Source organism: Echeneis naucrates, chromosome 7 (genome assembly GCF_900963305.1).
Source record: "Echeneis naucrates chromosome 7, fEcheNa1.1, whole genome shotgun sequence".
In the NCBI taxonomy this organism is placed as follows: domain Eukaryota; kingdom Metazoa; phylum Chordata; class Actinopteri; order Carangiformes; family Echeneidae; genus Echeneis; species Echeneis naucrates.
Genome location: NC_042517.1, coordinates 5,925,464 through 5,950,554, shown reverse-complemented (window position 1 = coordinate 5,950,554; position 25,091 = coordinate 5,925,464). Strand labels below are relative to the sequence as shown.

General features: G+C 40.0%; 1 protein-coding gene across 1 annotated transcript in view; it reads left to right on the top strand.

The window, feature by feature from the left end:
• The window catches only part of prex1 (phosphatidylinositol-3,4,5-trisphosphate-dependent Rac exchange factor 1), a 74,246-nt gene that overhangs the window by 18,873 nt on the left and 30,282 nt on the right, over positions 1–25,091 (top strand). Inside the window, exons 4-13 of the mRNA XM_029507158.1 lie at positions 4,642–4,746; positions 7,368–7,469; positions 8,245–8,406; positions 11,135–11,268; positions 11,575–11,690; positions 13,344–13,493; positions 17,257–17,404; positions 21,125–21,225; positions 22,250–22,353; positions 23,591–23,640. Coding sequence (XP_029363018.1) covers positions 4,642–4,746; positions 7,368–7,469; positions 8,245–8,406; positions 11,135–11,268; positions 11,575–11,690; positions 13,344–13,493; positions 17,257–17,404; positions 21,125–21,225; positions 22,250–22,353; positions 23,591–23,640 — 1,172 coding nt within the window. The remainder of the gene's footprint in view (positions 1–4,641; positions 4,747–7,367; positions 7,470–8,244; positions 8,407–11,134; positions 11,269–11,574; positions 11,691–13,343; positions 13,494–17,256; positions 17,405–21,124; positions 21,226–22,249; positions 22,354–23,590; positions 23,641–25,091) is intronic.

Genomic DNA, 25,091 nt, shown 5'->3' with positions numbered 1-25,091 from the left:
AAATGACGTCGTTATATATACACTACAAGCTTGGGGTATGAATGACATTTAATGGCATCTAGGGAAAGTTGTTGATTTGGTTCAGTAAATTATACCTTCACACATGTGAGAGCCATTACTGTCATTCAGTCTGCCAGGCCGAGTGTCAGGGTGGAGAATTGTGGAGCTCAGCGTGTTGTTTTTATTCTCCATCGTTCCATGGCACGACCTGACAGGTAATTAGGAAGCTGCAGGTGAACTGATTTGTTTTGGAACCGTGTTTGTGTCATCATAATCTCAGTCTGTCTTTCTAATGACAAGAAAGAAAGCTTTGTGGCTCAAGTTAGTATTGAATGTTGAATAGTAATATTTGTAGCTGGAATATAATAGTAGGCAAGATAGATTTCACCATTAACTGTGAACTATTTTTATATGAAGTAAATAATATACATAAAACAAGAGACAATATGTAGTCTCAAAAGTATAAATACTTTTATGTGAATGTTTATAATGGCCTAAGGCTTAGTCTTCTCATTTTATAGGTTTTAGGGTTGTAATTAATGGCTTTTTAATTTAACTGTAGATTAGTCTTTATAGAAAGTCTCCTTTTATCTGGCTTTGTCCATCCAAAACACAAAAATAGGAAAAAGACGAAAGCAGTAAGTCTTCACGTTTAAAGCAAGTACTGACAGTTTGACTTTGTTACCTTTGGATAGATGTTTGGTCCTGTTTACAGTAAGCAAAGATAAGCTTACCAGCTGCCGGTTTCAGTCTCGTGTTTATAGCATAGATGTGAGAATAATGTTCCTCTGACCCGATAGCTGAAGGCTCAGGGCATAAACTATGAGGACAAGGAACGCCTGCTAAGAGCTTATCTCTTTGCAGGTGTTCCCAGTTCGAATGTTAGACGGTGCGACTCCTTCCTGCTAAACAATGTAAAATATGAAATAAAGCTAAATGTAAAAAGAAAATAGACTCACTCAATATTTTCAGCTCTTACTTTAAATGATCAAAATTAGTTTGTCCGCATTAACGCTTTAATTGCCATTGATTAAAAGGCCTGTTTTTTTTTTTTTTTGTTTGTTTGTTTTTAAATATTAATGGCTTCCCGCTGTTTTGTATCTTTAATGCCACCTTGTCATTTAGCCACCAGGAGCTTCTTGCTTCCTGATGCTGAAAAAAAATGTTACACCTCTAGTTGGTTCATTTAAATGCAAAAATAAAGAAAGAAAAAGTGGAGCACATTTTTCCAAGAAAAATGTGCAGAATGGGCTCTTTGAAGTTGTCTCCAACTTCAAGACCATCCATTGGTTCTAAGCATTTCTTTTGATATTTAAGTCAAGCAATATTTCTGCAGTAGTCGTTTTCCCTCAGGCTGCTTTTGATTTGAAATGAATCTAAAAGGCAAGTTCATAAAATCACTTTGCATTAATTTGATTCCTATTCAAGATAAATTTCTGAAAAATGCTTTACATTAATGTAACGTTAATGATGGATTTAAAGGGCAAAATAACAGCATTTCACACATGCAATAGAATGTGCGATAAATCACGAATAACTGCGGAAATTTGGCGATTAATTAAAAAAAAAAAGACAAGAAGTGACAGTGCTTATTATTAAAATCTAAACAGAAACACATTTCTCTTTCATTTTCTCGCCTGGCTTTGTTCTATTACTCCCCATTTTTGTGTTTGTATGTCTGGCCGTGTGCGCCACCTTCAAGCGTCTTTCTGTTGAGAAATTAAACTTCTCACTCACACACACACACACACACACACACACCACCTTTGTGACTACATATCCATTACACTACCCTCTCCCACCCATGACCTTTGTCTCCTTCATTACTGACACCTCTCAACCCATTGGTTGGCCCTGTCTGGCGGCCTCCAGCTGTACGCCTTGACCTCAGCCAGAGGTCAAAACCATGACTGGGATTTGATTAACCTCTGGCATTGTTTGCTACTCACAGGGGAGGAAAATTGGATGCAGCAGTCTCTGAGTTGGAATGATTATAAGCAGAAATGTTTTTAATCCAAATTCCTAGTGAGAATTATTGTGATGCTTTCTCATCAATATCAATCAAGGCAGCGTATTTAGCATCTGTAACCAATACAGTATATATCTAAGCTCTGTGCACAAAGCAACTAGTCCCATCGGCTCTCTCTCTGATGCCACTCTCTCATTTTGCCTCTGGAATAACATTCCAAGGACAAGAAAGTCAAATAAACGGACAAAGGGACAGCCCATGTCTTGGAGTTATTCTGGGTAAAACTAATGTTTCTCAAAGCAGTCCCTAGCTTCGAATTTGACTGTGTAGAAATGAAAGGTTCACGTGTTGGCCTGAGCTTTCAGGGGGCCTGAATTGGCAGTGTTCTTTTTGTCTCCCGAGGAAGGGAACAGAACTGCACAGAAAGGTGTGCTATTTTTTGCAGGCTCGGGGATACAATTGCACTGAGGGATGAAATGGTTATTTCAGGTTCAACTACCGAGGTGCCACCATATGTTGGAGCATGCTAGTGTAAACTGATCCACAGCTACACTTATACTGCTAGAGAGGTTCCTTTTTTTTTTGTGGCCGTTATTACAATCGCTCAACACATTTTACTTGTGTTGTTGTTGTTCAGTGTTGTTTGTGGCGCTTTAGAAACATGTCTGTTTACTGTAGGATTTCATTCTTGGCCTGCTCAGTTGACGCTGCATGTCTGTCGAAAATATACCAAAACATGACTTGTTTGGCATAAACATTCAGAAGCACCAGCTAGATCCTTCTCCATTTGAGAAGTGGAAATTGTAAATATTTAACCATTATTCGACATAATTAAGTGAGACAAACATTTACCCCACTTTCATAATTACATATTGTTCATGCGCATTCATAAATCCATCCTTGGTTCTTTAGCTGTGTAGTTTATGAACCCAGTTTGACGATATCTGGGGATTCATGCCATATGTTGGCCCAGCTGTTCCTCACAGTGGTGTTTTGGACGGGGATCCCCAGCCAGACGTGGCTATGAGTTTGTTTGTGTTCCTGCCGGTTTGTGTAGTTAAAAACTGGCCACCGTTTACTTTGTGCTGCTCACTCAGATTTTCAGCTTTCCTTGGTCAACAGAATGGATTTAAGCGGAGTAACAGAAGCTCATACTGGTTGGGAGCTTTGGTCCCTCACCACTGCGGGGGTTACCATGTCGCACAGACACACGTGCATTCAGCAGTGTGTGTTACCAGTTTATGCAAAGTATGCGTGTCTGCGTAAATAAAGCAACGGATGCAGTAACATTTGTGTTGTTACTGGTGTTTTTGTGTTTTGAATTGATGCTTGTGTGCGAATATTGATTATTTCTTGTGTGCTATTATGGCCTCAGACTACTTCACCTGCAAAGTCTTAGGGCAGTTGCGTCATGGTTAAGGCTGAAAGTGCTCCCCACGCACTTGCAGTTTTGGATTTCACTTACGAGGCTCTTCCAGATGAGCGTTTCAGTTTCTAGGCCTCAGGCTCAGGCCATACGCTGCACATGGTTTCATATCCCAGTTACTGTAGTGTAGTCAAGAACACACAACAAGATATAACTAGCTTCAGGTTTAAAATTTAACTGCAGTGAAACTATATACATATATTGTTGTCCACAGTATTTTGAATGAATAATGTACTCCAAGATGCAGTTTCAGTGGCTCAAGTGTTACATTACGTACTGTAACAAAAACTAAATAGCAATTTGACATGTTTCATCAGTTGCCCTTGATGCAATGGGATGATATCACACAGGAAATGGATAAAGAGCTCCTTGTTGGCATGTTTTATGGGGGATTAGTATTTTTTTTTTTTTTGATGCAGATGTAGTGAAATCACTCACTTAAGCAATAGTTGCAGAGTGATGGGCTGTGGAACGGACTTGTTACATCACGTCGATGACCACCCCCCCATGTGATGTAATGAGCTCGCTTCACAAACCGAAGTGAGCTATTGCTTTAATAAAATGGTTATTAAGTTTGGCAAAAAAGTTCAAGTAACAGACTACGATTTTTATTTTATTTTTTCCATAATATATAGTTTTTAATAAATACAAAAAAAAAGAAAAAGTAGCTCCTGGCTGCCCGCATGTGCTACACAGACAAGCTACATTTAACCAGTTAGGCTTTTTTGCCATTCGTCGACCTCTTTCGTTAGCTTTGTCTTTTTATTTAGGTTATGTTTCTATTATTGTGATATAACAACTAGCAGGCCCGTTTGCTTTTCTTTCTTTGTTGCTTGTCCGTGGCAGAGTTATATGGGTCTGTGAAAAGCACTTTGACGTCATAGCTGTTGACTGTACTCATTATAACACACCCAACACTCATAAGATCACTAGATACGAGCTTCACATTTTGTAAACTGTATTATATCATGCTCATATTGGTTTGACTCTCCTACCATTAGTTATGTTCAATCATCGCTGCAATGCCCCTCCCATGTGTGTAAACTCTGTGGCAGCTATTACAGCTACTAATAATAAGTAATGATGGCTGCAATTATCCCCCACTTTCTGTGCTATCATAGATTTTTATCTCACCACACTGTGGTAATTGGTTCCATCTTCCCATTCGCTTCTCTTGTCATCCATCTTTCCTTGGAAGCTGCAAACTCACATGTGGTATATTGGGTGCTTCTCTCTTGTTTCGCAGAGGGATAGATTCTCTGTGTACGGCGAGTACTGCAGTAACCATGAAAAGGCTTTGCGACTTCTCATGGAGCTGAACAAGATCCCCCACATCAGGACCTACTTGCTGGTAAGAAAAGAGAGCATCTCTCCTCCACCATGCTCATCTTGGCTTCTCGCTGCTTCTCCACATCTTGGGTCATTCAGTCTGTGCAATGCAATGCAATGCAGCTTCCTTTCTCCTCACTGTGACTCAGACATGTCTCCTCTTGATTAATACGAGATATAAGAGTAACAACAACAAACCTTACTCGGGTTTTAATTATTTCATAGTCACGAGTCTTAGTTAGTTATTTGAAACCACATAAGTAATTTTGCCTTATATTTCTCTCCAACCATAAATCTCCTTGCTCTTTCTTTTGTCAGTATTTATCAATGCCTTTGCTCCTTTTTAACCTCGGCCATTTCCCCTCCATTTCCATATAACATTTGAGTAAAGGGCAGAAACTGTAACAAGGTCACAAGTTTCTTCCTGCCTGAGCAGGATGCAACCAACACCAAGGTCATTTATGTGTTGCTCTTGTAGCTTTTCCACTACCAGCTGTTTCCATGTTTTGACACCCAATCCTTTGTACCCTGGACAATGAAATCATCTGCAGATTCTGGGCCAGCCAGCTGTGGAGTGTTGGAAGCCTGTTTTGAGACTGGCCAAGAAATATCACTGCCTGATTCTTTGTTTCAACTGGATACATTGAAATAGTGTTTCTGTGTGCTTTGGTCTTTTTTTTATTTTCTTCTTCTTCTGGCCAAGCCAGTCTGCAGTCAATTGGTTATGTCTTATGTGACATTAATGTCTCCAAAATAAAACCAATGCTCAACATCTGGTTATGCATTAAAGCAATACTCAGGCCTGCTCTATCCAATCTGAAATATAGTTTTGTGTGTGTAGTTTTCTCATTAAAGCACAGACTATACAGTGGAATGAAGTTAGGTCTTTCATTTCCTAGAGTGGCATCTCAAACTGCCATTCTCGTAACTAAATGCAGCATAATTTGCATTTCTTCTGGTTGTTTTTCATCTATGATTTAGTACAGGAGAAGGCTGTTTTCCTGATTTTGACAATTTCCATGTTAAGTGCGTTATAAAATTTCTGAAGTTTCTGAAATCCTTTGTAGAAATGAAGTGTTAATTGCACTAGAAGAGAATAGAGAAGTGCAAGCAAAAGGAGGCCAGCGTGAGGAGCAGAGGGAATTCAGGTTTCAGAATGAGAGATTACAAATACCCCTAAAACAATAAAGAAAGGAAGAAAAGGGGACTCTGGATAAATGGAAGTGTCGGAGAGAAAGAAAGAGCAAGGAGATATAGATTTGTTACAAATATGTACAATTCCAGTTACCCCCCCCAACCCTGATTCCTTTGTGTGGAGCAGAAAGGAATTGCCATATGATTATAATAGTCTGTTCTAATCCCCTGCCTTCTTTCCCACTGGAGAACACTCAAGTAGTTTATCTGCATGGCTGCTTTTGATCTTTCATCCCATCCAATGAGCTTATAGCATACTGACAGGCTCTGTTCCTGCAAAATTCAAGACACAGCGAAACCACAACTGTAACCAAAAGTCTCCACTTCTGAAGAAAACTGGTTCTGGGGGCTAGTCTCTAAAATCTCAAATCTTTTGGGGAATGAGGACGCATTTTGGAGGTTCCTCAATGATCCCCCTTTGTGTAATAACATCAATATTTTGGAGGGGTTTCTGTGGCACAGCAGAAAGATACTATGGTATAGTAGGGTTTTGTACCCCCCCCCCCCCCCAAATGAAATTGCCATAAGAAATTGTCTAAGTTGAATAGCCTGTTAGAAGCAGTATAAAACATTATATATATATATATGTTTAAAAAGAAAGAAAAAATAAAAAGGCACAAATGTCAAACAGAAAAGCTCTAGTGAAAGGATGTGGTCTTTAGTGCCAAGGCATTTCCACCAGCAACAACTGTTGTGGTTTGGGTTTACCAACGCTGAAGTTGTGCACTGAGGTCTTAGAGGGTCATTAAACGAATAAAAAGTTAAATAAAAGCATCCATAGATGGGGAGATAAATAATGATGCAAATCCGAATGTGATTTCATTGGCAGGATTTGAGCATGTCTTAATCTCCGCTTCAACAACCTTTTAATGGATGCTGCAGACATATAAAATGTTATCCCACTGAAGACTTTGCTTCCACACTGTAGTACTCAAGTAAGACTTCTGAAGGACTTCTGAAGTAGGACTTCCTCCAAGTCGTGGTGCAACACACCACGACTTGGAGGAAGTGACACCTACGGTCGGTTTGTCACTGAAAAAATAAGGCATGACTTTAATATGATAGGTATGAAAAGCTAGGGTGCACTTTGAGAAATAAGACCTAATAAGAAATGTAACTTTTAATTAATTTATCCTGCTAAGCTGACATGACAGATGTCAGGTTAGCAGGCTAATGAAAAAACCTTACCCTACATCCAGACATAACTGAAGTCACAACTTTTTCTTTTCGCACTTCTTTTGTTCACGCTTTTGTACAGAATCATGTTTAGTCTTCATAAATCAGTGTGTAATGTGCAACTGCTAATGACATTTCAAAGAGGTTCTATTGGTGTTTGATGGCCTTTGCTTTGCGTCTTGCATTTCAAGCCTTTATTTCTTTTTCAACTCGTACTCCTCACTGTTTTTTAACCCGTCATATTGTGTTATTGTTTATATGTTTGCTCTTCAGCACTGTATGTTACTGGGGGGGAAGAAAAGCACAGATATTCCCCTGGAGGGCTACCTTCTCACTCCGATTCAGAGGATCTGCAAGTACCCTCTGCTGCTGAAGGTACTGTCCGACTGCTGCAGTAATGACATGGTGCCATCAATTGTTTTTAATAGACAATGTGCAAACCAAGCAATGCTACCTCCAACTAAGAACCTTATTGCATGGGCACAGTGCGGATTGTAGTGTAATTGTGTTGATACCAGTAAGTACGTTTACATGCACAGTTAAGTCGAGCCACGGATATAGCTCGATAAAGCCGTCTAATCGGACTGTCCTTGTCCCAGTATACACGCACGGGAATTAAATTGATTTATTTGTTGAAATCATGTCACCTCCACTACAATAGGGCAACTACCGATGGACCACAATAGAGGTGAAAAGAAAAGAAAAAGACAGATGAGCTAGCAAATTAGCCGTATCCGTCCAAAGATGAGCTTTCGCTGCAGATTTTGCCATGTTTGGCAGTTAGCAGTTAGTCAGCTGATGTTCACTATGTTCACGCTTTTAATACCGTTTGACTTCCGGGTCATAGCTTGACGTGAAACTTATGCACACGCACAGATCACCTCCTCCAGCTCCAGTCCGACTGTCTGTATACGTGCAGCAGTAGATCGACTTTAAATCTGGTTGTGCTAGTCCGAAAGTTATACATTTTGATTTCAATCGCACTAACATGTTTACATGTACTTTAAAAATCTAGTTTTGGTCGGACTTAAGCAATTATTCGTTTTTTTTTTTTTTTAGGTGTCATGTAAACGTGCTACTCATTTTGCATTATTTTGCGTTAGTGTTTTTTAAAATTTCAACTCATCTTGTCTTTCCCCAAATAAAATAGGAGCTGCTGAAGAGGACTCCTAAAAAGCATGCTGACTATCCAGCTGTGGAAGAGGCTCTGCAGTCCATGAAGGCAGTATGCTCTAACATCAATGAGACCAAGAGGCAGATGGAAAAACTGGAGGCTCTGGAACAGCTGCAGTCTCACATTGAAGGCTGGGAGGTGAGCAAGGGTGCCAGAGTCTGGGAGAATGAGACTGGGGGTCAGAGTGCATGCTATGACATTTCAGAGGGTATAAAAATAATTGAAGGAAAACTTAAATGATCTGAAATATATTTTTACAAGTGCCTACTAAAATGCAACAAGAGGCAGAGAGTCGCACCCTAAACAGCTCAACCACCCCAGTGTCCATCTCCTGTACAGGCAGAGTCTAGCCATAATGCAGCTAAATCATTGAGCTGAGCACAGGGGCCATGGATGGGGCTTGGAAGCCAGGCAAGGGGCGCAGTGAATTTTTTACGCCTCTCTCACCCACCACAACAGAAGCCTTGTCTTAGTGGGCACCAATGGGACAATTCACCCACACAGGGTGCCGAGGGGGAAGCCAACGGGCACGCTGCCCAATCAAAAGAGACCTAGGAGGCTCGTCTCACATGCAGTGGGAAGGTTACATCAGGGAATTAAAAAAAAAAAAAAGGATGCATCCAAAGTGGGCCCCACTGGGACATCCCACTATCTGGATTGGAAAACAGACCGTTTCTCTACATGTACCTCACAAAAATGTCTCCGTCGCTATGAACCAGAACTACGTGTTAAAGATAAAAAATATTTTTAGATACTCTTAAGATGAGTAATCGGATGTATCTATCTCCAATCCAACCTAAAAAAAAAAACAAAACAAAAAGAAGTACTGCAGCAATTGATCATTTGTCAGTTGTTTAGACATTTTATAGACAATAACAAGGTACACCGCAGTGTGTGTGTGCTGCGGTTTGCGCTGCCTGTCAGGGTCTTTCTGTGTGTATTTCCGTCCTATCTGTTTGCATTTCTGACTGCTTCTTTGGTTTCACTCTACAGTGCAAACCCGTACAGAGTAAATTATTAGCCGACTAAATTCATCATTGGCAAATGAATTAATGTTGTGCATACCGCATATTGTGTCGCTAGTTGATCGGTAATGCTTATTGATCACAAATTACATCAGCAATTAAACAGATCACAGTCAGCCAAAATCTAACTTGTACTTGTAAAAGAGAAAGCGCATTGATTCATTTTGAGGCAGACTTCAGACGCAATTCAATTTTTTCAGTCAGAGATGAGCACTTTCAGTGTTGTTCCTGTCTTAACCACTCAGTCGAAGCTTCGAAAGGCAGTTCACCCGATCCCTGCCCCCCCCTTTGAGAGCCTTCAGCCTCAAAGCATTAGTCTCACTCTTCCTTTCTCTCACTATTCACTCTCCAGACTAATCACCTCCAGCCCTGATGGAAGAGAAAGGCAGTCGTATTGAAGTTGGTACAGATGCTTTACATCTGGGCTCATATACACTGCGCACAGGCACATATATACACTGCCACTTTGTGCGCCTTGCACACTCACGTGTATGTTACAAATGTAGAAAGGTCTAGACAGGCGTACACAGACAGTAAGGCGTGTGTGTGTGTGTGTGCGTGCATTCTCTTCCACCCAGCATTATGCCTAACCCACCTCAGCCTGGTGCAGTTTACATGAGGTTGAAATGCGATCACCTGCCCAAACTCAGTTAGTGTTCACCTTAAGAGAAGCTGGAAGACTCAATTTACCCTCTATGAACTCGGGAATGATGAACATCCATCATAAATACATACTTGGGGTAATCAATTATGGATGCTTGAGTGTGGGTGTGGCCCTTTGGGGGGTTTTTCAGGACCTATAGCAGGAACATCAAAGCCGTCAGTATCGACTTAAAGTGATCTATATGTGTGTGTCTGTGGGCATGTGATGGGCACTCTAAAAGCCCAAGGGGCAAGCTCTGTCCGAATGTCCACATATGGGTGCACTTTGTTCCAGCAGGTTTGAAGTGGAATGACCCATTTAACAATTGGGATGTTCTTTAACTTTATTATTTCATTACTTTTTTTCTTTTTTTTTCAGTAATGTAGTTTTAACTGCTAAGCTTTTGCAATATTTAATTCGGAAATGTGTATACTGTTCTTACTTTTAATGTAACTAAATGTTCCAGTGGCAATACAATGAAATCATCCCATTTCTCAGGAACATGCGAGTGCCTGGTCGCTCATGCATGCATCTGTGTCTGTGTAAGGAAGTCTTTTCCTTAGTTGGTGAAATTAATAGTGCAAACAAAAAAAAAATTGCAGTAATTTGTCTGGAAGTCCAGCTGCTGTGGAAGAAAATTGTGAATTAAGCATCGTGTTTTGATCAGAATGATGTCAACATCTTCAGGAACAAAGCCTTAGAAATGAGCACCATGTTTTCATGTTAGCTGTAAATCAGGGTGTTCAGACTGGAAATGTGGCAGTAGCCCATGAATGGAAAAACATTGGATTAGTTACAGCTCTGACATCCATGTTGTTGACTGCTAAACACCGGCGTCTGTGAATTGTGCTGTTGCATCATAAAGCAGTCAGGTTCTGTCAGTCTGTGGTGAATCTGATAGCTGAGGCAAAGCTTATAAATGAAAAGACCGAATCCCATCCTGTGAATGTGTTAGGCTGCAAAATCACACTGCAAAAAACTGAATTTGCAGGTTTGCAACTCCCTTATTTTATCAAAGGGAAGTTTCCATGTGTACGTTAGTTGGGAAAGAAAAGAAATCTGTGGCTTCTGCAGCCCAAGAGCATGAAATCTCTTGAATAAGTGAATAATTATTCCAAATGTGTTTGATGAGAATTATCTCTTTGTTGTCTCCTTGCCATGCTCATGTCACTTAATGTTTGAATCTTTAATTCTTCAGGGGACCAATCTGACCGATATCTGCACAGAGTTGCTCCTTCATGGAAATCTCCTCAAAATCTCGGCAGGCAACATCCAGGAACGTGTCTTCTTCCTGTTTGACAACCTTTTGGTTTATTGTAAGAGGAAGTCCAGGTGAGAAATGCAACATCCGCGCAAGTATACAGCAGCTACCGAAACATGCCAGAAGAAATGAAGGCATTCCGAAAAAATTTTCATACTGACCAACTTTCTGAAAGGAGATCAAACTTTGAAAACTGGAGCATATGTCAACATTATTGTTTGCACAAACAGATTTTCATTCAACAGGCAGAACAAAAACACCTACATGTGACTTGCAACATGTTACCTGCGCCAAAACAAATGCTCTTTTCTTGCTACGAACAGAATCAGTGGGTGTTTTGCAGCCAAGTGTAACCACAGTGTTGTCCCTTTCATCAGGGTTTCTGGAAAGAAGTCCACCAAGAGGACCAAGTCTATCAACGGGCCCCTGTATGTGTTCAGAGGTCGAATCAACACAGAGGTGATGGAGGTGGAAAATGTGGAAGATGGAACAGGTTTGTGTTTGCCCAGCATAATTACTGTAGGAAATCGCCTGTTTGTCCATTCATGGAGTCGTAAATGTGCAGTAAATGGACAACCCAAGGTCTTGATTTATTTAGTAGGATCTTCAAAGTATATCAAAATACATTTTGATTTCAAATCTTAATCTATAAAACTCTGCATTTCGGAAACTGGTGGTTGCATATGAGCCAGGCACTTGTTGACGGTTTGGGTGGAGTGTCAACTTGTACCTAGTTTCGAACAGGATGTAGCTTGCAAATTCATTTACCGCCACAATATATATTGAGGTGGAACTGCTGCTGCATTGAGCTCGGTGTCGAAGCCGATGTACTCTTGTATCAGTTTATGTATTGTGCCACAGATAAAGCTGTCATCTCAGGGCTGGTAGCAACGCAGTTGTAACTCAGCTGCTGTTGCTCTTGTGGTTTGTTGCGAGGCACCACGCTGGGCTTGGTACTTGTTGTCTGCTGGTGTTGAAACACTTTGTCTTCCTCTCTCGCTGACATGTTTCCCCTTTTTTTTTTTTTTTTTTTTTTTTTCTCTTCTGCACTGAAAGAATATTTTTGCAAGCTCACATGACCTTTTTCTCTGTATGTTGCTCTCTAGAAAAAAAAACAAACAAACTAAGAAGCACATGTTGTGCCACATTAAGAATGTGTACTTGTGAATTACCAGAACACACATTATTTGATGTACCATCTATCTACTAAGTGTAAAAGAGTATCTGCGGTTATCTGCTGAAACCTTGAATACACCTCAGAATTCATATGTGGAAAAATGATTAGAATCAGTAACTCGTAGGTCATGAAAAGAACATGTTATAACTTTATCTCTATTCAAAGTGATAAAAAAATAAAGTGTCCTCCATTTCTCTCGCTCATCCCCCTCTCCGTTTTGACATTAGAGAGCTCATCTTACATAACATTTCAGTAGTATTCATCTTTCATACTGGTGCTCAAAAAAAAAAAAAAAAAAGATCCTATTCAGTAGTATGTGTCCCCCAACCTGGTTCCCTGCTGTCCCAGAACAGTGGGAGCTGCTCCCTTGGGGCTTGAAGTATCAGATCTATTTTTATGACCTTTGAGTACGAGACTAATGTGCCCCATTACCAGTGTCTATTCATTATTCAGTAGCTGTTCACCTGCAGTTAAATGGAGGGTAAAATTAATGAAGGCGTACAAGCAGAGATTCTGTTGTCTGAGGAAAGATGCTCTTTCACTGCATCATGTTCACTGTCTTGCTAATTTTCAGTAGTACAATAGATAACTTTAAGCAACATCATATTCAGTAATTTTATCGCACTCACTTTGACAAACTAAATTTACCACTGAGATATGTGCGTGTGTGTGTGTGTGCGCGTGTGCATGTGTGTTCACGTGTGGGTTTGTTATGTGGTTTTCATCTCAGCATGGAACTGTAAAAAGAGGACACAAAATAAAGTCAACACAAAAACAGATATTGAGAGAACAATCAAGTAAAACCAGCAAACTGAAAAAGATTATTTGCAGTTGTCTAAATATATTTTAATCAGATGATGTGTTTTAGCATATCTCTGTTTCCTGAAGGACATTCAAAAAACCCTAAAAATGTGTTACTTGATTAATTCATTCTTTTTTTTTTCTTCTTCTTCTTCTTTCTACTCTCAGCGGACTATCACAGCAACAACTACACAGTGACCAATGGCTGGAAGATCCACAACACTGCTAAAAACAAGTGGTTTGTCTGCATGGCCAAAAATGCTGAGGACAAGCAGAAGTGGCTGGACGCCATCTTGAGGGAGCGGGAGCAGAGAGAGAGTGAGTCACACTTAAAAGGCTGTTTTTATGGCACATCTGGTTTATAGGACCGACAGCATAAAAGCAGAAATAATTCCTTTTGGGTTGTTCTGCAATGTTGCTTCAAAAGATGTTTCGCTATCAACAGTGGTTTACAAGGAAATCTTAATCAAGTTACTTATTTCATGTTCATTGTGTTTCATAAGTTCATGTGTGGCATTTGCTCATCTACACTCTGAGAAGGTAAAAGCCCTAAGAGGTTTTCCAAGGGTGAACCTATAAAGGGCCTCAAATCCTGACAGGTTTGTCTTTTTTTGTGCTGCATGCTTATTGGAGTGATGAGCTGCACCTTCAACATATCCCCTGTCAAATGTCCAAACGGTTCTGTAGTTCTGACAGTTGTGAGGCATTTGCTGCTGTTGAAGTTTATGCTGTCCTGTATATTGGCGACATATTAGAGTCGATAGAGATGATGGAGCTCCCACAGCTGACACGCTCATGACCTGGTAACACGAAATTCACCGTCAACCTGGCTGACGCATGTTCCTCACAGAGGCTTCAAAAGCAATCTATACTTCTTCTCATTGAATCAGGACAGCATAGGTATTGGACTGTTGGGAGCCCCGATTGAAATCAAACAGCCATGTTATACCACTTCCCCTTTTCTGGGTCGTGAGGTGAAATCGAGCATCTCATTCACAAATGTGTACTTAAAACAGAATATTTAACACATAATAAATTATACCAGTTACATAATAGACACCTATGGCTTTGCTTACTCTGGGTCTATTGTTAATGCAATAAGAGCTTTTATTTTGCATTGATGTTAAATGGAGTTGTATTTGCAGTCAAATGTTTCACCAGTAGTTCACCAATAATTCTCTAGCAGCACTTATTTAAGATTAGCAACTCTTACGCTTGTTGCTTCCCAACTTGTTTACCCTTCTTTGTGCAGCTTCCCTCAAATGCCTTAAAATGTGTCCCCACCTGTTAAGCCCTGGACATCTGTTTTTGTTATGTTGTATGCATGAATTGGTTTGAAAGGTCCTAACCAGATTAGGGGCGGTGCACAGGAGGCCACCTGATAGCTTCATTGGCTTTAAATTAGAACTGTGTCCCTCCAGCTACTCAGGAAAAAAAAAGTCAAATACAACCACATATGTTTATTACTATGTGCTAATTGGTTTAGCTTAGAACGTCAACATTTCTAATTACTCCTTTTTGTGAATAAATCCGATTTCAACCTAGTGTCAGTAATTATTCACCATAGAGTTCCATGTGATCAGAATATAATCCTCCTGATGAAAGAGCTTTAGAGTTGGAATAAGTATCAAAAGGGGTGCTGCTGGTCTTAAGTTTCAACCTGGCAGAAATTGACCTGAGGCTAACAGATGCCAGATCAGTCACAGTGGCCAGCCCTCCCTTTCTGTTTCCCACTCTGCAGTTTACTCCATGCATATCTTTACCTTTATCTCTTCACTCTAGTCTAGACGGCAACGTGATCAGATTTGAGCAAATAAACTGTGGCAATGTTTTCTTAATAATACATTTTATTTGGATTGCACAATCTCAGAGTGCTCTGTAGCACTCTGAGATTGTGCAATTTATTATTATCATCACTTTAATGAACTGCCTCACTGGGTTTAACATGTGATGCTACTCAACCCTCCCAAATAGTTCAGCAAAGGCCACATAGAGGTGCTTTGCTTTGTTGTTTTCACAGAAGTGGAGAGAAAATGTGTGGGCCAGATAATGCAGTGGGGTATCAGCTCATGCCGATGAGTTCAGGATGACAAGGAGCAGCTCCAGACATAGTCCGACAGCTGGAACCAGAATCTGAGGGGCCCTCTGCACTGGGCATGCCCCGCTGTTGTTCAATGACACTCATTGTTTAGGCCCACTCCAGCTGCTGTCAAATGTAATGCAACTCCAACACCACTGCAGGCTGCCAGTGACCAACAACAAAGACTTAATGGGAAAATTGGATTCCAGATTTAGTTGAAACTTTTTACATTGTTTGTTCCAGCCCATTCCCTTTCACTTGGCCAGTGTCCCACCCCAACAGTTAGATTCTGCATCATTTAAACATGAAATTAATTGCTGATGTGTTTAGCATCAATCGTATTTTCCATTTTCATCGAGGTATGAACATGCGCAATCGCAACAGACTGCCTGAAAAATAATGATTAAAAAAATAGCACCAATGCAAACAAACACCTCTATTTGGCATTATTTTGGATCCAGGAGAGACTACGTAGTCAATGTTTGCACACCCTAATGCTTGCTAATTTATCCACAATATTGAATCATGTTATCGTACATTGCAGATTTTCCTTGTGAAAGTCTATTTAGCATTGCTCATAGGTGCAATTGATGGCTAATTTAATGTGTCGTGCTCCAATGAGAATGTCTGAGATCTTAAGTAGTTGACAAAGAAGCAGAATTAGATTTACTCCCAGACCACACAAGTTCACGACATGTACGTTGGTAAGTAGCAAAAATACTTTCTACTCAGTTTTAGGAGCTTAATTCTCTTCTGAGCTCCGTAAAGCAGCTTAGGGACAGTTCAGCTGCCAAAGTCAGAAATGGTCATAGTGCAGTTCAGAACTTCATCAAACCCCAATGATCAAGTTAAGCATCTCATACAGGGAATTGTTCTCACTGGAGCGGGCCTTACAATGAGCCCTCACAAATTCTCCTTTACTGTAGCGTAATAATGGACAACAATACAACACAGAAACAAGAACAAGATCACACTGTCCTTTTGAACTTTAATCAGGGTAGCAGATTAACATCTGGGTTTGTTTCAGAAGCAGTCATGCTCTGATCCTGGCTTGAGTCCACATGCACATAGGCATTATAAAAGTTACTTAAAAACTACCATAATTGCTCACAACGGCTGTTTGTGCCTACGAACTTGAGAACAATTAGTTTGCCAAGTCTATGAAACCTCCTCTTATAAAAACTACGTAATATTTTAGATACAAATACATTTTCCCCTCTTTGTATGCAGCCTTCATATACAAACAAGAAAAAAAATCATTGTCAAACAAAGAAAAACCATGGCTTTATCAATATTAACATCTTAAACTAACTACAAAATATGTTGATTATCTTATGTATGTGTAAATTAAAAGAAATTGTGTATATAGATTATTACAAAAGTGCAACAGCCCGATAAATATTTCAAAGTTTGCTCAGAGACAGAAAAAAGAATAGGCAACACACGTGTGTGTGGTGGTGACTGTGGAGCTTCATCTTCAGGCTCTCGATTTCTCTTTGGAAGTGAACTACTTCAGATGGTGGACAGATTTAATGTTTTCTGCTTTTAGTCGGCTCCTCTCTGCCTTATTTAGCAGCAAACTGAAACCTGAAGTTTATCTGATCTTTGATAGCTGGACCTCTTCCACACCACTGAATTATTCTATGCTCTCTTGATTACTATTAGTTGGTTTTATTGTGACTTGTGGAAGCTCGCTCAGTCACATTTGTGTTGCGTTCAGATGTTCAGATTTAGCAGCTAACGTTTACCACATCGGAGCCGAGTCTACCGTGGACCGGCTGTGTTTCTGCGGTGACATCATGAGGCGAAGCAAGGCCTGTCGTGTTCTGCTCTTTTTGCTCAGTTTGAATACAATGAACTGAGGGCAGCGCTCTGTAAGGACCCTCAGTCAGTGACCGATGCTGGAAGCAATTTATATCAGATGGCAAAAATCATTGAGACGTGATGAATGAATGTGATAAATCCTCTCCAATCAGATATTTTTGTCACTGTTGTTTGTAGGTCTCAAACTGGGAATGGAGCGGGATGCCTATGTGATGATTGCAGAGAAGGGTGAGAAGCTCTACCACATGATGATGACCAAGAGCCGGCACCTGATCAAGGACAGACGCAGGAAACTCAGCATTGTGCCCAAGTGCTTCATGGGAAAGTGAGTTCCTTTGGCACCTCAGAGGGTGGTTACCCCAGTTTCCAGGAATGTGACAGCAGTGCTATGCTGTTCACAAAGAGAGCTTTACAAATCGCTGTTACATAAGATCAGCAGCCTTTCAAAAGTGGTGCTATTGGAGGGGTGTACCGTCCTTGTTTGGGGGTTTTCTGCTCTTGTCTGATGTACTAGATCCTGAGATCTTCCCAGAATTACTGTGCGCGCGCGTGTGTGTGTGCGTGTGTGTATGTGTTTGCGGGCCCACAGTCATTCTTCCCCTCTGCCTCATTCACAGGTTATTATTCTAGTTGGTCTACCTATCTCACTCAATCTGCTCTCTGCTATCACCCTCTGTGTTTGTTCTAGTGCACATGTATTTCCTGTCGATGAATGCACCCTGCATTAGTTCTGCATTTCTCTTACTGATGAAATTAGCTTTCAGAGAAAGTTGGAGTGCATTGCAATAAACAGACCACACGTTTGATGTCACCCTGTTGTCTCGATAGCAACATTTAATCTTTTGTCTACAGGAAATGTATGTATGTAGGAAAATTGATACTTTTTGTTGGATAATTTTCTGAGGTTGCTTCTTTTTCAGTCATTCCAGTGTTAGTCTAATATCTGCATGGGATAGCACTGCAGTTAAGAGGTGAAAGAATTAAGGCTTTGCTGTTACAGGGCTCTGTGCTTGCTGTCTCAGTGTAAACACCAAAATTAAGCACAGTACAAAGTTGTACAAACAAATTAAGATAATGGTAAGTGGTGTTGGCAGGAGTATAAAATAATGAGGTGTTGCTTTTCTGGGATTACTGCAAAAGCAATGTATATGACAAGGATTGGTGTGATTTAAGCAGATTAATTTAAGAGGTTTTTTTTTTGGTTAATATTAATTTCATGCACACAACTCACAAGCAGGCAGTGCAGCAACAAATTGGTTACATTACATATTCTGCACTACCAGTGTTGGGCAAGTCACTTTTAAAAAGTAATCAGTTACAGTTATCAGTTACTTCTCCCAAAAAAGTAACTAAATTAGCTGCGTTTGTGATCAGCCTGATGGAAAAATAAACATTCCCACTTGGCTTTTTGCTATTCCAGGTATTTTGTGTAGCTTTGGTCATTTATATGTTTGAGAGTTTGCCATGTACACATTAGGTTTTTTCCTATCTCACTTTGGATTTCACAACAGAATTCAAGACAAATGAACAGGAAATAGCTAAACGATTTGCGCTGATGGAGTTTCCGTTGGTGCTGGAAGGGAAGTTCAAATCACATTTATTTATATAGCGATAAAACATAAGAGTTATTTTAGGAGTATTTTATTCTTTCTGGAGAGAAATTCTGCTGTTTGGTAGTTTATCTTCTAATAGTTGAGGGGTTATAAAGTCTGATGGCAGTGGGAATTAATGATTTTCTCTATCATTCCATTCTGTATTGTGGATCGATTAATCATCCAGCAGCTGTGGTTTCACTGATCCATTAGGGTGTTATGAAGTGGATGGTATGGGCATTTTAAAACGTTTCTGCCTTTCTCTGTGTGCATTGCTCCACTAAACCGTCCGTGGGTCTAATCTGTCTGCAATCACAGAGCCAGCTCTTTCCACCAGTTTGTCCAGTCGCCTTGCGTCCCGTTGTTTTATGCTGCCTCCCAAGCAGACTGCAGCATAGAACAGTATACCTGCCCCCAGAGGCTGATAAAACATCTGCAGCATCTTTCTGGGAGCCTCCTTAAGACGAAGAGGCCGCTCTGCCCCTTTCTGTTAGGTCGAGCTTGTTGTCCATGTGTCCTTCCAGATATCTGTAAAAAGCCGCCTTGCTTGCGATCCAGGGTTAAAAATTTCAGAAACAGCGTGCGGTCTTTTTAGGTACTACAGTGTTTCTACAGAAGTTCATGTACTCAATAAAACAATCAACCTGACTGTTGATGCCCATGCTCTTCCCATCAGTTTCCAGCAGCAGGTTGCACAGTTTCCAGCAATCTGTGCATTCAAAACAGTCCCTTCGAGCGTCACTCGCCTCAGGTGTCAATTTCCTGACGGTGAGGGTAGCTGCAGGCTGCCTCATTAAACAGGGTTTATAACAGAAGACCCAGGTTGTGATTTGACATGCCCAGTAGACGTAAGGCTCTGCAGGCTTCTCTGACATGAAGCAGATCAAGTGTTTAATTTTCTGTGCTAGGGCAATTAACAAACAGCGTAAATCCTGTCAGGCAGGAGGAGAGGGAAACATGATTGAAGTCTCCAGATATTACTGGAGTGCTTCAGAATGTTTAGTTTGTGTTTTTGGCTACAGCTTCAATGACATCACAAGGAACATCAGCATTTGCCTATGGCGGGATGTAAACCAGGATTGTTATAACATGACTGAATTCCTGTAGAACAATGTCTGATCTCAGACCGAATGCCAATAGTTCAGTGTATGGACAGCATATCTTCTCTTTGACAGATATGAGGAGGGTTACGCCGTCTTAGGTTCGCAAATAAAGCCAGTCCTCCACCTTGTGAATCCAGGAGTCTGAGGAGTTCTGGTTTCAGTAAAACACATAAGATTGCACTCAGATATACTTTGCAGGTGTTCTCCAGTTTTCTTTGGCAAAGGGTTGCAAATTTCCATGACGACTGATGGAAGGAAAGGCATGTCGCTCCATCTCCTGCCTACTTTTGCACCAGCATGGCAACCTCAAGAAGGCTTCTGTATCTCAAATGGGATAGAGTGGCATATTCCAGGTTTACTCACTTTTAAAGAAAGGAGCTTGTGTCTTGTGTAAATTATTCTTTAACAGCAGTCCTCCCTTCACTCTCCTTCATTTCTGAAACCCTGATCCATACCTACATTACGTCCAGGTGAAACTGTTGTCATAGCATTCTCCATAGTACGTCAGAAGTACGTCCATACCTCTGCTGCTTGTCTCCTTGGACCACACCGCCCCTGTCCCGTAGAATCCCCACTTTTTTCCTGTTCCACAGAAAATCCCAAAATCCTCCTCGTTGCTCACAAAGCCCTCCGTAACCAGGCACATTCTCTGCTCCTCTGGTGCCAACCTCCTGTCACCACTACTCAGGGCCTTTGGCACTCCCTCCCCAAACACATCAAACAGAGTAAAACAAAATGTATTCATCTTGAGAGCCACAAGACTTGCAGCTACCCAGTGGAAGTGCATCTTTCCCATTTATTTTTATTTTAATTTTTTTTTAATAAAATGGTACTACATAGAGCATGTCCCTAAAGATCCCTGCATTTACTAATTTACTATATTTACGTATCCAGAAACTCTCCAAGTGGTATGGGGGCACATTTTTTCTTTTTTTCTTTTTTTTTTTTCCAAGCCTCAATGTTTAATCCAATAATGTATTGAAATTTTTGGGTTGTGCTACTTCGTCAAGCTTAAGTTTGGTGTTGACAAAAAATGTTATGTAACCTTTTCATTTACATGTTAAGAGTTTATATTAATCTGAGTTCTTGGCATGAACAAACGTAGCCTCGAAACAAGGAAAAGAGCGAAAGCATGTCTACGTGGCAAAAAGGTGAACTTTATCAACAAAAATCCAGCTTTAAAAAAAAAAAATGTTGTTGTCAAGGCACCTAAACTTCACGTCTGCTGGGTGATTGATCTGAAATTCCACGAGGAAGCAGCATGCTGGCTGCAACAGCATGTTGGCAAGAACGTTGTGTCAGTTCAAGAAACATCACCTGATCATAAGCTTCTTTGTCTTGTGTCCTCAGTGAGTTTGTGTCATGGCTGATAGAGAGCGGAGAGATCAGTAAACCTGAGGAAGGGGTCAACCTGGGACAAGCCTTATTGGAAAATGGCATCATACACCATGGTGAGACAAAAAAAGTATTTTTGTCTTGCTCTGTCTTGCTTTCTTATAAGCTCTGTTTTCCTCTCTCTCTCTCTCTCTCTCTCTCTCTCTATATATATATGTATATATATATATATATATATTTATTTTTTTTTTTTTATTGGGGGGGGGATTCAAATCTACTTTATGTAATTGTTAAACTCACTCATTCATTCAAGAGGAGCAACTGCACTTTAACTGTACCTAAATGGCTGCACATGCCTGATCCACTAAAGCACACCAGTTCCTGCTTCAATGTCGCCTCGTCATCATTCTCATGTACTGTCATTGCCACCTGAATTTATAATGGCTGATTCTGTGATGCGTTCTTCAGGTTTTATGAGGCCGCTTTAAGTCTAGACTGAGAGAACCAGCAGCTTGTTGTGGTGGAGCTGCTTTCTGTCTGGTAGATCTTAATGTCACTTTCTCCAACAGGCTTATATTTGTGTACATATTAGTCATTTGCTTTTTTTTTTTCTTTTGGATTGATCTTCAGAAGAACCTGTTTGTTTGTTTTTTTTTTTTCCCCACTGTGGGGTTTTTTTTTTTTTTTTTTTTTGGTCTGTTTACATAATTGAAGATCATAGCTTTTTCCCAACATAAATGTGAGTTTACAACTGCCCCTTTTCCGGACTCACACCAATACCCTCGGCACAAATTGTTGTTAAACACTTAGCAACAGAAAATTTAGGAAAACTGAAGATCCACTTTCCCCCAAACAATCTGAAACTTGCATATTTGCAGATCAGTCAGCCTGAGCATGCCCTTGTTTTGCAAAATTTCTTCAATCTGATTGAACTCTGACAACAAATGAGTAGTTCATTCTTGTGTATGTCTGCCCAAATATCTTTTCAACTGAACCATATGCCTGAGTAACGAGCTTTATTGGTAAATGCTCAACTTCCCAAAATGGAGATTTGAAAGCAAACTTACCGAAGGGTGTGTGACTGTTGACCCTGAAAAACCCAATATTCACAACGTTTTCTCACTTTGCTTCATATTTCAGTGTCAGACAAGCACCAGTTCAAGAATGAGCAGGTGTTATACCGCTTTCGTTATGATGATGGCACTTATAAGGCCCGCAGTGAGATGGAGGACATCATGTCTAAGGTAACAGTACTCATGCTTCTGCATATCCTCTCTGGGGTTTGACAAGAAATGCTAAAAATAAGGCTGTCAGAGTTAATGCATTATTATTGCTGTAAAGCATCAATGCCAACAGCTGTTTTGTGCATCAGTGGAGCAGCCGTGCAACGATGCAATTTGGGAATGAAGTCGAGATGAGAAGTTGGATTCCTTAATTATTACTTCTCTTTATTTCTCAGCCAATAATTTGATATTTTGGACTATCCCTCCTTTGTAACATGACATTAGGGAATTATTTAGAATGCATTATGTTGAATGAAATTGTTTTGAGTCAGAGTGCGTCGCGATTGGGCGGTAAAGCGAACCAAGTCACGTTGGTAGCTTCTGCATACGTGTTGTTAATGTATCAGATTGTTGGCAGTTTATTGGGATCAGTGCTTTAACAGCCACATATCAGAGATGCACAGCCTTAGTGGGGACAAAAAAATGGAGAAGGGTAAAGAACTCCATTTAAAGATTTCCATTTTAAATCTCTCCCAGACAGTGGAGTTGATAATACCAAGTTTCTTATCATTAAAGCTGCTAAAAATCACCTCATATGTTCAAAGTGTTACCAAACCAGCATTTAGTGTATTGCTTTTAGAATAAAAATGCAAGATTCACTACTTTTGATTTCATTCTTGAATTTGTACCATTGCAGATCAATAATTTTAATCGTTTCAGGATTTCATTATTTAAAAATAATTGTTGGTGGGTGGGTAATGCTGAATATTGCATATGTGCCATGGATAAATATAAACTACTGTTAATATCCAATAATCTGATATTCAAAAACGAAAAAAAAAAAAAAAAAGAAGAATTGGAAGAATTATTTTATTATTTTTTTCATACTTCATACTTTCATATTCAGAAGACACCCAACAATTCATCCACCTGTCGCATTTATTCAGTGTATATACAGCATGTATCACTTTATACAAATTAATTAAATAGAATCCTTGGAGGAACTAGTCTTTCAATCTGAACCTTGATGAGAAACCCATTTCAGAAACAATAACGTAAAGGTTGAAGATACTTTAAGAAAGTTATGCCGCCCGAGGCCCCATTTGGAGACCAATTTTGTCCTAAAATGTTAGTCCTCAGGTAACTATTTTTTTTCAACAGTAGACAAGTAAAACGTCTTGTCCTGGAGCCATGTTTGTACTTGTTTAGCTAAGGTGTGTGTGCTGATGACTCAGTGGCTCAGTTTTTTCTCCTCTAGGGCGTAAGGTTGTACTGCCGTCTTCACAGCCTCCACACGCTAGTTATCAAGTAAGTACCTGCCCTTTACTTCTCTCCTTTCTCCTCACCCCCCTCCGCACGCTAATACAGGTGCATGGATGCATATTCATGAAGGGTTCATATTCATCCCTCATCACCTTTTCTGTAAGGACTGAGCAGACAGGCAGGAATTTCAGTTGGATCTAATGTATCTGGATTTGGCTGTGGATTTTTTTTTCTCCATCCAAGAAGCTTTTTCAGTTCTGGCTGAATGTTGTGGTTACCTGAGATGGCTCTAACAAAATAAACAAGAGTTGCTCATTGTTGGCATTTGTCTAGTCACTACATTATAATTAGCTGAATCAATGCTAGCATAGATCTATATTTACATGACTTCAGTGCCTAAATAATCAGTGAAAAATTCTCTTAACCTTGTCAGTCACTTTGCTTTCTCATTCAAGCTCTCTCATTTTCATACACACACACCGTTTCTTATTTACATATGCACTTTCATTTATACACTTTCAGAAATCACAGCTCATCCTCTGTGCATTCATATACAAACACAGCACGGTCTTTGATTTCTCTTCAATTCTACAACTAAGTCTTAAATCGTGCCATCTTTTCCATATTTTAATCCCGAAACCAAAATGGGCCAACTAAAATACAGGAACGATTCTCACAAAAGTTTTCTGTCAGAATGGAAAAACAGAGAAATATACATGGACAACCCTTCAAACACACCCCTCCCTTCATACTTTTCTCTTTCTGCATTTCCATCCATCCCTCTGTCAGTCTCCCACTGATTGAAGTGATATTGCTGCAAACAAAGAGCTTGTTGTTCTGGGAGAATCCCTCTTCCTGCCAGCCAGTTCAAATGTATCACTGCCTGTCTTTTTTTTTTTATCCACCACCAAATTGGCTTTGTCAGTCTCAACTATTAATTATAATGTTCAAGCGATTGATGTACTGCATTTTATCAATGATAATGATAACCGCCCCTCTGTTTTATTAAGCTTTGCTGTGTGACAAATTGCACATAGGTTTGATTAGATTCAAACACAATCGATAAGAAATAATGTGGAAAAAAATTGCTATAAACCAAATAGAATCAACCCTTTTTAATGTTTCAGATTAATTATTTTGCTGTGGATAATGCCCTAACTAATACAGAAAAAAAAAAGGCACTGTCCGTAGTGTTCTGCTGTTAGTGCACCTATTGTCCACATGTACGTACATCGTATTGTGCGCTCGGCAGATTAAGGTACAGGCAGTTCCAAAATAACCTGTTATTTGCTCACAAAATCAAGGTGCTGAAGCAGATAGAAGATACTGTCAATCTTTTATCATACATACACACATACAATATCATACACCCACTAAGTTATACAACCAACCACACTTCCTCTGTTGTGTTTCCTGTTGTGTATATATGAGCACGCTGCTCTACTGTAGAGGTTTGTGTAATCTTGCAAATGCATTTAGAAGACTACATAATGATC